The 16801-nt window shown below is 32.5% G+C and overlaps 1 protein-coding gene across 3 annotated transcripts in view; it reads right to left on the reverse strand.

The window, feature by feature from the left end:
• Positions 1–16801, reverse strand: part of MIOS (meiosis regulator for oocyte development) — a 33870-nt gene that overhangs the window by 3206 nt on the left and 13863 nt on the right. For 2 of the 3 annotated variants that reach the window (XM_033088756.1, XM_033088754.1), the window contains exons 4-9: positions 16318–16572; positions 14057–14226; positions 11604–11669; positions 10614–10772; positions 5013–5165; positions 3539–3743 (exon numbers count right to left, since the gene is read on the reverse strand). In XM_033088756.1, coding sequence (XP_032944647.1) covers positions 3539–3743; positions 5013–5165; positions 10614–10772; positions 11604–11669; positions 14057–14226; positions 16318–16572 — 1008 coding nt within the window. The remainder of the gene's footprint in view (positions 1–3538; positions 3744–5012; positions 5166–10613; positions 10773–11603; positions 11670–14056; positions 14227–16317; positions 16573–16801) is intronic. The other variant, XM_033088757.1, reaches the window with a different exon arrangement.

Consider the following 16801-nt stretch of genomic DNA (forward strand, 5'->3'; position numbering starts at 1 on the left):
AAAACAAGCCCCAACTTTGAGCAAAAAAGGCAAGGCAAAGAATATATACTGTGTAAGATTCATTTGCATAGAATTTAAAGCACAAACAAAATTAAACATGTGATAAAACTACACAGACAAGCTCAAGACTGGATAACACACAACTTAGGACAGTGGTTACCTCTGGGGAGAAGGAAAGAGGTGAGAGCAGGCAAGGAGAAGTGAGCAATGGCATCAGTACAGACAATGTTATCTTAGGCAGGGTGGGGGACCCGATATATACACTCACGATATATACATTCCTATGTGTCACAGTTCATAAGAAAGTGAAGAAAAATGTGTCATTACACACGCATGGTTATCCATGTACAGCTTCATACACGTTTACAAACCACTTAGTGCTCAAAAACATGCTCATTCTATTAATTTTGACCACCTTAATATGTTTTCTTTTGTTCTAAAACAACAAATCAAATTAAAATATTTTAAGATCTTATATAATTAGAGATAATAGAAAATGAGTAAGTAGAAATATTAAACTTAATTAAGCAATCGTGTGTGTACACCTTTTAAGACATGATACCAAATTCAAAATTTCTCCTGGGCCAATGCTGGTCACACTTTAATGACCACAGGGATAGCCTTGCAAGTAGTTTTAAAAAATACCCATCTGCTTTTGCTAATGATATGAAGGTGGTATTCAAGCTGTTCAAGGATTTAAGATGTAAAACACTGAAATTCTTCCTAAAAATTTCATGAAAACAATTAACAATGAATGGGGGGGGGGAGGAATGAGAGAAGAGAAAAAGAAAAATACAGACTTTGAAAGATAAATTATTTTATACCGTTGTGTATAGCTCTCATTAGGGATTTTCACTTTGTTTCTGTAAATTCTAACATATCCAGAACACAAACTGAATCCAGAACAGATTAATCCTTGTTTCTCTGATGAGAGCTAAAAATATTAAGGTCTGCCTCCCTGCTGTATGAAAAGGCTTTTTATTTTTTTTATTTTTTTTAAGAGAAGTAAGCCTTTACCTCCTTGTTTCATGAATAAAGCTGGCTGTGCTGTGAAAAGGCTTTTTAAAATCAAATAACTTTAAATTTTAAGAGATTTGTAGTGAATGATGAAGATAAATGCTACAGAATAGTTGAGGGAACTATAGCTTCATTTAGGGACTAAATAACAACAATAATAATAACAGAAGAGTAAGAAGAAAACCAGTATATAATCTAACTCAAAAAAACGTATCATACCTAGAAGTTAAGCTCTACAAGGGCAGATTTTGTCTATTTTGTTTACTGTAATATTAATGGCAATTAGAACATAGGTACTAAATAAACAACTGAATAAATAACATTTATAATTCATCATGCTTATAATTTATAACCATTATAATTATAAATATTTATAAACACAGTTGACCCTTGAACAATATGGGGGTTAGAAGCGCTGACCCCATGCAGTAAAAAATTCAAGCGTAACTTTTGACTGCCCAAATCTTAACTCCAATTATCCCTCAGTATCCATGGAAGATTGGTTCCAGAAAATTTGTGGATGCTCAAGTCGCTTACATAAAATGGTATAGAACAAGGCAGTCGGCCCTCCACATCCACTGATTCCCAACTGCAGATTGAAAATGCTGTTTTTAATACTGTTTCGATCCGCAGTTGGTTTAATTTGTAGTTGCGAAACCCGGGGATACGGGGAGGACCAACTGCATATTCACTAAAAAAAAAATCTGAGAATAAGTGGACCTACGCAGTTCAAACCATGTTGTCCCAGGGTCAACTATAATTACAGACACATAATTATAAACATTTATCATTATAAATTTTACTGAAACAGTTTGAACAGTTCCAATCTTCAAAGCACAACTGAGTGCAATGTAAAAACATGCAGCCCTCAGGTAAAGTAAGCCTATGGAAATCCTGGCCATTAGGATCATGAAGCATGAGAAATGGATGCTAATGGTAGGGGGGTGTTGTACACTTGAATCTTTAAACTCCCATGAGACTGATTTCAATTAGGTCTGTTTTATTTTGGAACTCAGATTCTTCTCATTTTACGTACCGAAAAAGAACAGATTTAGTATTTTATAATCAGCTCAGCAGTGCCTTTAAAGATCATATTCAGGCTCCCCTAATTTTCTTACACTATTTCCTATCAGTCCGCTTCGTAGGTCCTTTCACCATGACGCACATGCTAGTTCCCATAACACTCTCTGTACTTACCATACTCACCAATCTCTTTACCCTTGTTCATGCTGTTTACTCTTTGTCTACAACCTCTAAAATCTTCACCATTTAAATCTATCAAACTCTAAAGGACTAGCTTAAACGGTATTTTCCTTCTGAAGTTTTCCACATATCCTTCAGATAGAAGTAATGTTTCCCACTTTCAAAATCCCTAACACTTTCTTTATATAATATCCCTTATTCACCTCAGGGAGCTAGATATGGTTTAGAATTCAAAATGTGTTGGGATTTTAGAAAAATAATGAGCAAATATTATATAACACCTCCAGTCTGAAGCATCATCCTGTCATCTCACATAAGTATTTCTGCAGTGAAACATGAATATTCACAACTAAATAAGAGAAATAAAGACCTTAACAGCCTCATATCAATTCTGAACAGGTTTTTGTCTGTTTGTGTTGCCAAATAAGATTGTAAATTTATTTTAAAAACTGTGGATTTTCAGATCTTTTCAGGGATTTTGGAATGACAAATAAGGGAGCCTGGACTAGTATTTATTTTCTAGAACATATCATTTCTAATTTTTATGTAAGTTATCCATGCTCATTGTATACCCTAAGCTCCACTAAGATTTTGCTTCATTTCAGCACACGAACCTTATCTTAGTGTATTAAACAAGTGCTCAAATATGTATTATATAAAGAAATTATTTCTGAAGCAAATTTAGAAAAATATTTCTGAAGCAAATATGAAACAAATGTTAATATTTGATAAACTTGAGTGAACTTTCATTAATAGTTTCCATAAGAGAGCTTGAAATGTTTTAAGATTTAATTTTCTTCAAATTCTAGAAAATTGTTTTTATCTTTTCTTACCTATTTCAAAAATAGAAAAGACTGAAAACCTATTATCTAGCAAAAAGGAACAGCACTTGGGCCATTAGAGCTTCCTGAGGCTTATGGTTCAAAAGATGTATTAAATGTAACTATTTCAACATATCTCAGTTCACACAGAACTTATTTACGCTATAATTTGCCTCTTTGTTCAAGCAATGTATAAAATGAAAAATCTCTGAAATGTATATAATAAAAAATGGTAAAATTTTAAGATTACTTAATATTTAAGCTCTCCTCACTGACTTCAAATTGGCCTGAATTTGGGAGATTACCTGAGATATCATGGATATAAATTTACTTTTAATGTGTAAATTTTATGAACTATATGGAATACAAGCTAGCACAGTAGCTCACTGTTAGAAATAATATAAAATCAAGCTAGTATGCCTTTTATTTACAACATGAAATCAATTATGTAGGAACAATCTCAGCTCAGAAAAGTGTATTATAGAATTATGTCATACCGGGACAGCTAGAGACAGGTGTTCCCATATTAATGAGACAAAGTGCACACCGAGGAAGGGGTTTTCGACAGCCAGGGCAACTTGTGACTTTCGACTTTGTTGGTGAGCCACTGACACCATACTGACTAAAACCTCTGCCCTGATGAGGCACAGTTGAACAGCTGTAGGAGATAGACTTGCCACAGAAATTGCAACTCACAAACACCTATAAAATAAATGAAAGGAGTTAAAATATAATGCAAACTTTATAAATAAAATTAATAAATAATTCAAAGTTTGATCCTAACAAATTACTTTAAAATCATTTTTAAACTTATCTTACATTGTAAAATAATTTGTTATCTGCTAAATTTAACTAGTTCTCATTTTATTTCCACATAGCAGTTACATTATTTGAGTACTTTTCTGTCACCTTTGTTTATTTGTATTCCTCCTAGTATCACTGACATACAACGGATAAATCTGGTAACACCAGATTCCCAACATTTTAGAAATAGTAAGGACTTTAGACTTCACCATGAGATATTAAAAATATCTTAATATGACTTCTGATCCAAATTTCCATGGTATAATCGCCTGAACAAAATTTTCTTGTAAAGAAAACACTCAGTTCCTAAGATAAAAAGGAGTTAAGTATCCTGCAATGGTTATTAATTTTAGAATGGTAATAGACACTGTTCATTTTACTTTGAAAATTCCTAGGCTCTTAAACACTTATATAGATCAGTAACAAATATTAAAGTAATGTTATTTTACTAATATTCAGGTTGTTTTAATAGAAGTACTAATATCTCCCCTTTCTAAAATAAGAAAATAGCACCATCCAGTGCTCACACTGAGGATATACCTAGTTTTTAATGTCTGAACTTAGATATACAATGATCACCACATCATGTGCTTTATGAGATGGATGAGCATTAAATTAATGCCGAAAGAAAAAATTTAAAATTTCCATGTGTAATCAGACATATATGTATATGTTTATGTATACTACACACACACACACACACACACACACACACACACAGTCAAAAAATCCTGCCTTATTACATATAAACAGTGCAGAAAAATGATACATAAGTGGAATGTGTTAAGACCATATCATAGTTCAGATTCTGAAAGGGCTTGGAATATACTGGAAACGCTCACACAGCCCTAGGATTCATTTAGATTTGCCTAAGATCCTCTAGGCCTGCTGTGTTGTGCTGTATCTCAGCGTAAAGCTCAAGTCACTGAGATAATTGTTAGGAAGTGGCAGGACTAAAAAAAAAAAACAGGAAGATACAGGACAAAGTGCAGTCTGGGATAGATAAAGACATCAATGGGAGCTAAATATAAGCAAAAGAATCAACTAATATCAATTTATTAAATTGAACCCTAAATTTATCCTATATACATACAGTAAACATTTCTACTTTTGCTGGACTACTAGGTACATGTTACAATTTATTTCTCTCCAAAACAATGTACTTACCTGTGCTAAAGGCTTAGAACTGGGATCCAATTTACTCCTGTGAATATCAAATTCAGCTCGTTTGTGCCAAAACCTCCAGGCATCTAATAAATTTCTGTAATTCTCAATCCAGTACTGAACTCTTTCATCTTTGAGAATATCTAAAGGAGAACCCTAAGAAGAAAACATGGATTATTTCACTTGTTTTAAAATTTCCTGGATAAACCATATCATTCTAGGTAATGTGACTATGAGTAACACAGAAAAAATAGGCCTCCTTTTTGCCAAAAGCTGGCTCCTAGTGAGGATACAGATAAAATAACTGATGGCAGCTCTATTAAATTACTTTAAGCTGGCCTCTACTAATGACAGAAATATTACTTGTATGTATCATTATATCTGGCCAGGAAAGTGTTGTGCTCTATCTCTTACTGAAGTTTAAAAACCCAAGAGCACATAATTCACTTTCCTGGTTGCATGCAGTGAAAAGTGATGTGAGTACTCTGTCCCAACAATTACAACTTTTGGGTTCACAAAAGTTTACTATCTAATCCAAATGCACACTAAAACTGCTTAATCACATTTCAAATAATACCAAGCATGGTCCTTCATATCTAGCAATGAACTGTGAACTGAGATGCTGTTTTTGTATATCTACTGATCTGAAAGTTAAACCTGTCGCTTGCACTCAGTCAAAACGTACTTTTAGCACCTTAAAAATTAAACAGGAAAAAACAAAAACCAAGCCAAACATGTTCTTCATTCATATGACCTTAGGCCATAGTGAAAATCAACAATTTCTGTTCCTTAAATTTACTTTAGATTTCTTCTCAATAAGAACTTTAATTTCTTCTCAGTAAGACTTTTCCTAAAGCTCTATTTTCCCTGGCAGCTGTGACATTCCACATTTCACCAATGCTTGCTTTGGGTTTTCACAGAATACTTTTTGCCATGTCCAGCATATATTCCTTAACTTCACAAGATGAAGAAAGTAGAGAAAGTCTCTACCCCCAGTGATGCCATGAGCATCAATCTGAAGTCCAGTTTTCCCAATTCTATTTGGTGGCCAGATAGGAAAGGAAAATGTTGGAACTTAGCATGGCATCTTACTTATGGAAAAACAGAAGAAACCTGTAACAGCTAATAAAGACTATCTATCTTTAGACATTCCATCAAAATAGAAGCATATACTTCACCTATTAATTAGTTAGTAATTTCAATTACCAGAGTCAAATTTAGCAAAAAGAACATGTAAAAAACTTAGTTGTCAATTTCATTTCTTAAACTAGTAAACATCTACTCTAGTCCTAATTATGACCAACTTAGCTAGAACTAAGTACTAAGGTAGACTACAACCTCTGATTTAAAAAGAAAATTCACAAAAAAGTAAGAAATCTTCATACCCCCACTCTTGCCCTTTCTATGGCAGTCCGGATAAACTAAGAAAGAATATGGTTAATTTATATTTAGTAAGTCTTCTCTAGATCTGCCCCAATAAAATTGAAAATCAAGTTCTGACAAGAATCTGCAGAGGAAACAGTTCAGCGCTTAAGTCTGATCAAATAAGAAGGGCTTATGAAACACCTAGGGCTTTCCACAGATCTGCAGTAGCAAAATATAAGACCAAAGTGAGCAACAAACAAATAAATGAACTTTCGAAAACATTAACCAAAATTCTTCAGAGACAGGTAAAAGAACCCAGATCTCTATAATGTACTGTACACAACATGTAGTATTAAATGAAAAAAATCACTAGACATATGAAGAAACAGGTAAATGTAGTTTAAAGTCAAGGAAAAAGGCAGTCAATAAAAACTAAACCTAATATCACAAATCTATGGAAAACTTACTCAACCCAACTCCAAAAAAACAAACGATCCAATTAAAAAATGGGCAGAGGACATGAAGAGACATTTTTCTAAAAAGGACATACAGATGGCAAACAGACATATGAAGAAATGCTCAACCTCACTAACCATCAGAGAAATGCAAATAAAAACCACAATGAGATACCACCTCACCCCAGTCAGAATGGCTATCATCAATAAATCAACAAACAACAAGTGCTGGCGCGGATGTGGAGAAAAGGGAACGCTTGTGCACTGTTGGTGGGATTGCAGACTGGTGCAGCCGCTATGGAAAACAGTATGGAGGTATCTCAAAATTCTGAAAATGGAACTACCTTATGATCCAGTAATTCCACTCCTAGGTATCTATCCGGAGAAATCCAGAACTTCAATTCAAAAATCTTTATGCACTCCTATGTTTATTGCAGCACTATACACAATAGCTAAGACATGGAAACAACCAAAATGCCCATCGGTAGATGACTGGATTAAGAAACTGTGGTACATTTATACAATGGAGTATTATGCAGCCATAAGGAAGAAAGAAATCTTACCATTTGCAACAACATGGATGGATCTAGAGAACATTATGTTAAGTGAAATAAGTCAGACAGAGAAAGATAAGTTCCATATGATCTCACTTATTTGCGGATTCTAAAGAAAAGAATAAGTGAATGAACTAATCAGAAACTGTTTGGGAGACAATGAGGAAAAACTGAGGGTTGCTAGATGGGCGGGGGGAGTGGGGGGTGGGGGGGAGGGTGAGGGGATTGGAGGGCAGTCGGTGACCACAGGATGGCCACGGGGTTTGAAAATTAATCTGGGGAACGTAATTTGGTGGTTACCAGAGCGTAAGGGGGTTGGGGGGTGGGGGATGAGGGTGAGGGGGATCAAATGTACGGTGATGGAAGGGGAGCTGACTCTGGGTGGTGAACACACAGTGTGATTTATGGATGATGTGATTCAGAATTGCACAACTGAAATCTATGTAATTCTACTAACAATTGTCACCCCAATAAATTAAAAAAAAAAAAAACTAAACCTAAATAGCCCATATGTTAGAATTAGCCAACAAACAGTTCAATGCAACTATTAGACATATATTCAAAGACTTAAACAGTGTTTTAATTAGTGAATAGACAGGGATCTGAGCTGAAAAACAGAAAGTACAAAAAAATAAGACTCTAGAATTAAAAAGTATAACAACTAAAACTAAGTATTCCCTGGAAAAATTAACATCAGGAAGTAGGTCACAGAAGAGTCAATGAATAAATCAATAGAATTTATCCAATTTGAAGAACAGAGATTAAGAAAAAAAGATGGAAGAAAAATGAACAGAGCCTCAAGATATTATGGGATAATATAAAATAGTTTTTTATATATATGCAGAGGGTGCTAAAAAAATGTATACACATTTTAAGAAAGGAAAAAACTATTAAAATTGTAATACTCAATATATACCAATAACAAAAGATGAATACAAGTCACATTTGACTTCCATAATTACAAGAACGGCTCAAAGTGGTTACCATCAGTGTCCAGACACTTCTGCTTATGGCGAACTACTGCTTGAGCAACGTTGACCAAAGTGTCCACCTGTATACATTTTTTTTGACACCCCAGTATATATATACATACACACACATATATACGTGTATGTGTACACACACACACACACACGTGGGTTTGTATATATGTGTGTATGTGTGATATATATACATATATATACACATATATGTGTGTGTGTGTATATACATATACACACACATATATATATATATATATATACACATACATATTCCAAGAAGAAGAGAATGAGATTGAAGCCAAAAAAAACACGTAAAGAAACAATGTCTCAAAACTTCCCAAATCTGATGAAAAACACTGACTTGCAGATTCAAGAAGCCCAATGAACCACAAGCAGGATAAAAAGAACTACCATAGGCATCAAGGATGAACTGCTGAAAATCAAAAAGAAAATCCTGAAAGAAACCCAAGGAAAAAATAAAATACTACACGTGAGAACAAAGGATAGTAATAGCTGACTTATCATCAGAAACAATGGAGGCCAAAAGACTATGAAACCACATCTTTAAAGTGCTGAAAGAAAAACAAGAACAAAATGGACATTTTCTGTTAAAATTAAGCTGAGAGAATCTGTCACCAGGAAATCTCTACTACAAGAAGTGCTAAAGAGAGAGAGAGACCAAAGGGAAATGATATTAGATAAAACTTGGGTTTACTGGTCTAAACAGTACGAGGAATAGTAAATAGATAAATAAATATAAAAGTCCATATTTTCATTCTTCATATAATTTACATAAAAAAATAAATGACTATTCAAAGCAAAAATAATAAAACTCTAAGTTGGAGTTTAAAATATATGATAATAGGAAGGGCGTGACTAAATGGAATTACACTGTTGTAACGTTTGTGAAACATGAAATATTAAGCAAAAAGCAGAAAGTGTTAGGTGTGAGGTATGAAAGAGAAAGAGTGGAATAGAAAGCATGATGTATCAGCTGTGAAATATGAAGTATGAGGAGGTAAAATGTTCATTAATGAATTAAAGATACGTATTGTCAGACCTAGAGAAACTACTTTAAAAAAAAGATAATGAAAGGGGGTATAGCCAAAATGCTAATAGATGAAATAAAGTGAAACACTGAAATATTCAATTAGCCCAAAAGAAGGCAGGAAAGAAACAAAAGGAACAACAACAACAACAAAAAACACCAAATGGAAAACAAACAGCAAGATGGTAGACTTAACCTTGACCATATAAACATAAATGGAGGAAACATCCCAATTAAAAGACAGCTGAATATCAGACTTTAGTTTTTAAGATCCAAATATACAAATATACACTTTCTGCATTTTAAATATATTTATAAATTTTGTTAAGAGGTTACAAACCCATTTGCACTCTGTAGCCATATATGTACAGTTTAGTAGATGTGATATTTCAGTAAGAAAAAAAATGATTCATTATGTTATGGAAGGACACCTTTTCTCTAGTGGCAGTGGCCTCATACATTAGAGTAAATTTACATTGTGGTTTGTGGGCCAGTATCTATACTTGTTCCTAAGAAGGTAGGGTGGGTAAGAGGGCATTTTACCGTATTTACCCAGTACATGGCATTTTACCGCATTTACCCAGTACACGGCATGCTATCATATTGTATAAAGGGATGAGGACACCAGGAAAGGATACTATGAGCTGGAGGGCTATAGGAAATCTCAGTGAAATGCTCCAAATTTTTATTACATTTCCAACAAAAGTAAACTAGATGGGAACCTTTGCCAGGAATTTGTTTGTAACCACTGGACAGTAAAAACAGAGAAAATAGATGAACTGGTTACAACAAATCATGTCCATTGATAATAAAAAGGAAAAATGAGAGTGAAGAGAGCTGTGGTGTAACTTGCCTTCTGCACTTCAAGTGAGGCTGTAGTTCAGATCAGGGAAAGGCAATCTCTTTTGTAGAAAATTGGAGAAATTGAAGAGAGGTTTCTCTGCTCCATTTGAGCTTTACATAAAAGCAAGACTGATACTTCCCAAAGTGAAAGGAAAAATTGGATAACCCAATGTAGGAGGCTAAGGAACACTAAAATAAGGCAGAAGTCCTCTGGAAGGCAAATGATTAGGTTAAAGCTAAATACCTTCTAAAGGCCCTAAGCAACCAAAAGGGCATACACACCCAATGAGGGAAGAAAATACAGAAGGTGGTTAGACGTTTTTTTTTTCATTACACTGCCGCCACACTGCACTCACCTGTAACATGCAGTAACTTGCTGTTTGGACATCTCCAGTCCTATCAACATAACTCTCCATTAAGTCCACTCCATCTTTAGTAAGGCCTGTAAGTAATATCCCTTCCAAATTTCCAGCCTCTTTCATTTCATTGGTCAATTTTTCGATGTATCTATTTAACTGGAAAATTCAAAGTGATTTTTCTGAAGCAATCCATTTTCTATACCTTTAAAACTTCTACATTTGGAACAATGTTATTCTTAATGGGTAACATTTTAAAACAAAAGCCCTTGCAAAAATCTAGATATGTGAACTCTAGAAATCTGCATCTATTATAAATTATAATGCAGCATCCATGATCATTTAAAATATGTATTTTTTAAAAGACAAGACATGTACTATGTTTTCATAATTATTCTATAAAAGAGCCATAGAGGTTTTACTATTTTAAATGTAAAGAGAACTGTTCTCATTATTTTGCAAAGTTCTTGCTACTATAGTAGGATATAATACAATCAAAAAATTGAAAGGAATTCAAGATTATCAAAAATAATCATCTCTTGTAAGGTCTTCCCTGACTTCATTCCACCCCAAACTCCAGCCAAGATTTTTCTGTATTCCCCTAGCACTTTCTCATTACTATAGTACTTAGCACATTTTATTACTATATATAATGATATATATATATGTAATATACTATATATATATATATAATATATATAAAATCATATGTATTCAGTACCTGTATATTGTATTAGAAAACAAAGGAATCCTTTTATAGCATCCCTAAGAGGTGAAATAAACTAAAACATTAAGTCAGCATTCTTAAAAAAGTAAATTTAATTATGATACACATTTACAATAATATCTTGACCTAACAGAGATTATTTACTTTTTAGAAGAATTTTATGTACATCTCACATATACATTATTTATATGTAAAGATAAGTTTCTTAATTCAGTAACAGCAAATATAAATCACTTCAAATATGAAATTAAATCAGTTCTTACCTGACTGTCACTAAGGAATTTACAAGCAAATGCCACTCTGTCACGTACAGCAACTTTGTTTTCATACTGAAGAGAAAAGAAAAAGCAAGGAGTTACTCATAGGTGCTGAGTTTTAAATTTCTGAAGACTAAGTATTTTATATATACAGTATGTAATTTTATTTTCAAAGGTATTAATAAGTTATTGTGTATAATACTGGCAGAACCATTAATCCCCTAAGATGCCTTTCTTAATGTAACTCTCAGGAAACTCGCTGCTAAGGTTATTGCTCTTACAAAGTAAAAATTTACCTCTTATATACTGACCAAATCAGTTATGAAAAATTCCAGTTCCATCTTATATATAACTCCAAAAGAAAATATATGCAATGAATGTACAGTTTATCAAATTTAAGATGCCATGTAACCCTTCCATTATAGAAACTAATTTTGGAGAAACAGAAAATCTTTCTTTTGCTAAGTTAATCAAGTCAGGAAATTGGTGAATTACTACTTGAATATACCAGTTTTAATATACCAGCACTGAATTTAGAAAGAAAATCAATACATGTTGCTAAAACAAAATAAATAAATTTAAAAATACAGCCTTATAATTGAATAAGCACAATTTTGTAGCTACAGTAAAATACTATTCAATAGGTGGTTTGTGGCAAAATTTTCAGAGGCATTATGATACTTAAATTTCTGTATACTTGTCAACGTTATAAAACACTATTTTGAAAAATGTTTATGATTGTACAAAGGTATAATTAATTTTGTGATAAGTAAAACATAGTTTAAAGGTGGAAAAAATCCTATTTCCATGGAAGTCATTCTATAAAATATAGTTTTCCTCTTTTAAACATATGACTACTTCAGCTGATACCTACCTTAGTGTGTTTTTACAAATATGAAGTATGGTTCTGCCATAAAGAAGGAACATGTGTGATACAAACTGTACTTAACTTTTACATTCAGTTGCAGGTGTTAAAATTTTTGATCTGGGAAGAGTTATGAATAATTATCTGTCCTATTTTATAGCTGAGAAAACTAAAATCCCCAAAAGTTAACTGACTAGCTAAGGTAACTGACAGCAAAAACTCAGGCCTTTATGTTCTGATTTTCACTAGATTATTGCAACTCAACAATTTTTTAAAAGAACAATATTAATAATTATTTACACATAAAGTGTAATTAAGTACACTCTTAAAATAGTTTGGAAATATGAACTTCATACTCAAGATTAGCTACCCCTTACCTAATAACCAAAATTTAGGTATAGGAAGAGGATTTATAATAGAACATCTAATTTAAAATACAGAATTTGATATTTAGAGAATATACTTCTCTACCAATTTAAAATGTGAACAACCCACTTCTTTTTCTAGTCTTCATTCTCTAGCACATCCTGAAAATATCGATTTCTTCAAGATGCAACATTTCAAGTCTTCTGTTTAACAAAAAGTACTAACAGTAAAAACAAAAGGAACCACAACATACTCTTGGATGTTAATTTCAAGTTGTTAGAAAAGTTCAATAGTAATTTATTAATATTAGTAGACAAAATATATAAACTAAGAAATTTCCAAATAAACACTAACATTTATTAAAATTTTCATTAAAATACCTCAACAAAATACATGTTTTAAAAAAAATTCTTAGGGACTGACATTTAAGTCAATTATTATTAGATTATTATTAGAACAATTATAAGAGAAATGCTATAATGACAAACATAAAAATAACTTTCATGTTAGAAAGCTCTTCTCAGTGCTAGAAAGAAGCCCAACAGTGCAAAGAAAGTTGCAGTACTAAAATGAAGCTTAAAACAGTAACAAAAACTGATAAGCAAATCTCACTTTATTCTTTCTTTCCCAACTTTGTGATAAGGAACTTATATGGTAATTGTGGTCATAGGTGATTAAAGCATATAAGGAAAAAGTAGCAGTAAAAAGACCAAATAATGACAAAAATGAAATAGTCCACCATAAGTAGTGTGATCATACAATTTATCTTCCGAACTAGAACATGTCTGAGAAAGACAAATACTCAGACAAGATATATATGGTCATCCTGACCATAACTGATCATGTGTTGATTTACTTAACAAAAACAAGAAACATATTTTTAAAATTTTATTTCAATATAAAATTTATATCTATATATTTGTTGAATTCTAGAGCTCAGTTCTTAAGTGAACGGGTAAAATCACATTCCTTCTGTGTCTGTAAATTACACTACTAAAACTATTTTAAAAATCAAGTTCAGTTTGCTGTCAGCTAACTAGTTCTAGTTTGAGAATCACATTCAAGAAGAGTTGGTCAAAAAATGTTTTGGATACTTTATTTTAAATAACAGAAAATGCATCCAAACTGTAACAATATTTTATGCAAAGAGACATTTGAAAATTTTAACAAAGTTAGATAGAAACACCTATCTTAAAAGGAGAGCCTTACGAAACAGAAATTAGCTTACCAATACTCCATCATAAGATCCTGTTTCACTTGTCAGAAATGCAAACATGACACAGAGATACGGGTTGTTTAACTGTAATCGTAGAGTGCTGCACATTTCTCTCCAAAGGGAGTTCTTCTCGTCTGTATAACCTGATAAAGCCATTGCTACCACATTGAGATTCAGATCACCTGCATATTAAAAACAGCCAGCTAATCAAAGTGATCAAAAGCTTAGTATCTCAGTTCTTAAACCATAAACAAATAAAGATCAGAGAAGGCAGCTTTTACCCAGAAAAAATTAAGACCTCCAGAATAAGTTTCGATTCAGACTGGAATTTTGGAAAGGACCAAAAATTCTTACAAAACTTTTGCCCATATTACAAACCCTGTGCAGGACAAGTACATCTTTAATTTTCAAGTCCTCATTCCAGGCAGGTTCCTACACAGCATGTATTGCTCAGGGCCTAAATGAAGCGAAGCCATCCTACCAGAATCATTGCCAACTTTATCAATAAGATCATTTATGTTAGTTGAGGTATTTCAAAATGTTGATAACAAATATAATTGTATCTCAGAACTGCAATTTTCAAAATCATTTTGTCTTCCTATTCCTAAATATATAATGCACATATTTACGTATATGTTTTAACTATAAGGTGCTGAAAGCCAGTATTTCAGCATTCTTATTATACTTTTAATTTCTAGGATAAAACCAACAGAATTACCACAGAATTGTATTTAGACACATTCGCAACAAAGCATTTGTTACCAATAGTCTTTTAAACATTTGTTCTCAGAAGTTCATATTGCTGCTGCTAAGCTGTTAACCTGGTGTCAGCCCCATGGCTTTCTAGCCTTACAAGTTTAGCTTCAAAAGAAAACTAAATTCACCTTTAACTTTTACTCTTAAGTAGTTTCCGCATTTATTTAGCAGCTTTCTTATTGCTTCCTGATCCTAATCATTTTCTTTCTTTTCCAAATAAAGCAGCATTTCCCACCTTATGTTTTAATAGCCTTGTTATTCATTTCTATAAACACTTTCCCCAAGTTACTTTGTGCTTGCTCTCTCTGCCTACTCTGTTAAATTAAAGTCTTTAATGATTGAAACAAAAATAAAGGACTTTTTTCTGCTTAGAACAATCCTGCTTAGAACAATTTATTTCCACATGGAAAGGAATATTCGACTCAGGGAAACCTTTTCTTCGGTCCTTAACCAAATTATTAAAATCAGTGGAAAGATACTTTTCCCATACTGTTAGTAGCGATATTCAAATCTAACACAAATATTCCAGGTACACATGACAGGGAAGTATCATGCTGTCAGGTTGCAGCAAAATTTTAATTAAGAAATGGCTTCAAATAGCAATTCTTTTTTCCATCACCATATGTCTTCTCTTGCAATCTCAAATGCGGAAAGCCTTACTTACATTTAAATTATAGCAAAAGTGAAGGAAAAGAGGCCAATCTGGGCAAGACATTAGCTTTAGCAACTTTTAGACTGCAACGTAATATATTACAGTTAATTTCATGTTTTTCTCTATAACAGAACTGTAACCGTTTCAAAATGGACCAGCAAATAAGAATTAAGTATTTTGAATACTCAGAAATAATTTGCTAGGTGTATTAAAAATCGATAGCTATATACATCTTAAGTATTTGCAAGTGAAATATTTCAGGTAAGGAAAAAAACTGAATTTCTGGAATAAGACTTATTTCTGAGAGTATTCTTCTGCAAAATGTTAAAGTAAAAACTTTATTACATCTGTTTCTTTCTTCTTAGAAAATATTAAATGGAAACTATGTTTAAATCACCAGACTCACATAGAAGCATTTTGCAGATCAAAATATCATTTTTTAAGAATCTCTATCAGTCTAACTAAAAATGTTACTCAGTTTCCTAAACGTCAAAAATCAGCCAAAAGATAAAGTATAAAATGTGCTCAAATGTTCGCCATAAAAATGCTTGCAAACTAAAGTAGTTCTAATCTCCAAGACAATACATTTTTAAAATGTGAGGTATCTTTAAAAGAAAAAACTTTGAAAATGGACACAAGTATTTCTTGTATTATTAAAATGACAATTAAAACACACTTTCATTTTTATAGACTTAAACTGAGGCATAAACTAAAGGGATGGGCTAAAATTTACTTTTATACAGTTCCATGCTAATTTTTTTAAAAAATTTACATAAGTGTATTGATTAGATTTTTGAAAATTATCAGTATCTTTTCTTTAAAGGACTCTATGAACTGCCAAGTATCTTAGAATATAACCTAATACCTTTTTCTGAAGATGCCCCTTCATTCAAGATTTGGATTGCTCGTCGAATATCCAAGTTGAACAATGCCACAGCAGCAGCTCTCTCCCATTCCCCTTCTTGCACAAGGGAGTTCAAAAATGGCCCCACATCTACATCTGTTCCTTTCTTTATCCACCCACAAAGCTGTAAAGCTAAGATTCTCTCTTCATTTAAATTCTGCATATCAGTTTGCTTATCCAACCCACTCCAATTATGTCTGGTGCTTTCCACCATTCCTAAAACGAGAAACATTTTTATGTTAATTGCTTTATTATTTATTATTTTTGAAATATATTTAGAAAATGTCAGTTTTACAGAGAAATATTTCAACAACAGATTTTGAATATTCGACTTCTCAGTTATAACGTTATGACAGCATAAATATAAAATACGCTACAAGCAAAACATATTTTACATGTTGCTAAATATGACAGTGTCTTGAATTATCAGAAAGAGCTACTGGAA

This window comes from Rhinolophus ferrumequinum, chromosome 20 (assembly GCF_004115265.2).
Source record: "Rhinolophus ferrumequinum isolate MPI-CBG mRhiFer1 chromosome 20, mRhiFer1_v1.p, whole genome shotgun sequence".
NCBI classification, from domain to species: domain Eukaryota; kingdom Metazoa; phylum Chordata; class Mammalia; order Chiroptera; family Rhinolophidae; genus Rhinolophus; species Rhinolophus ferrumequinum.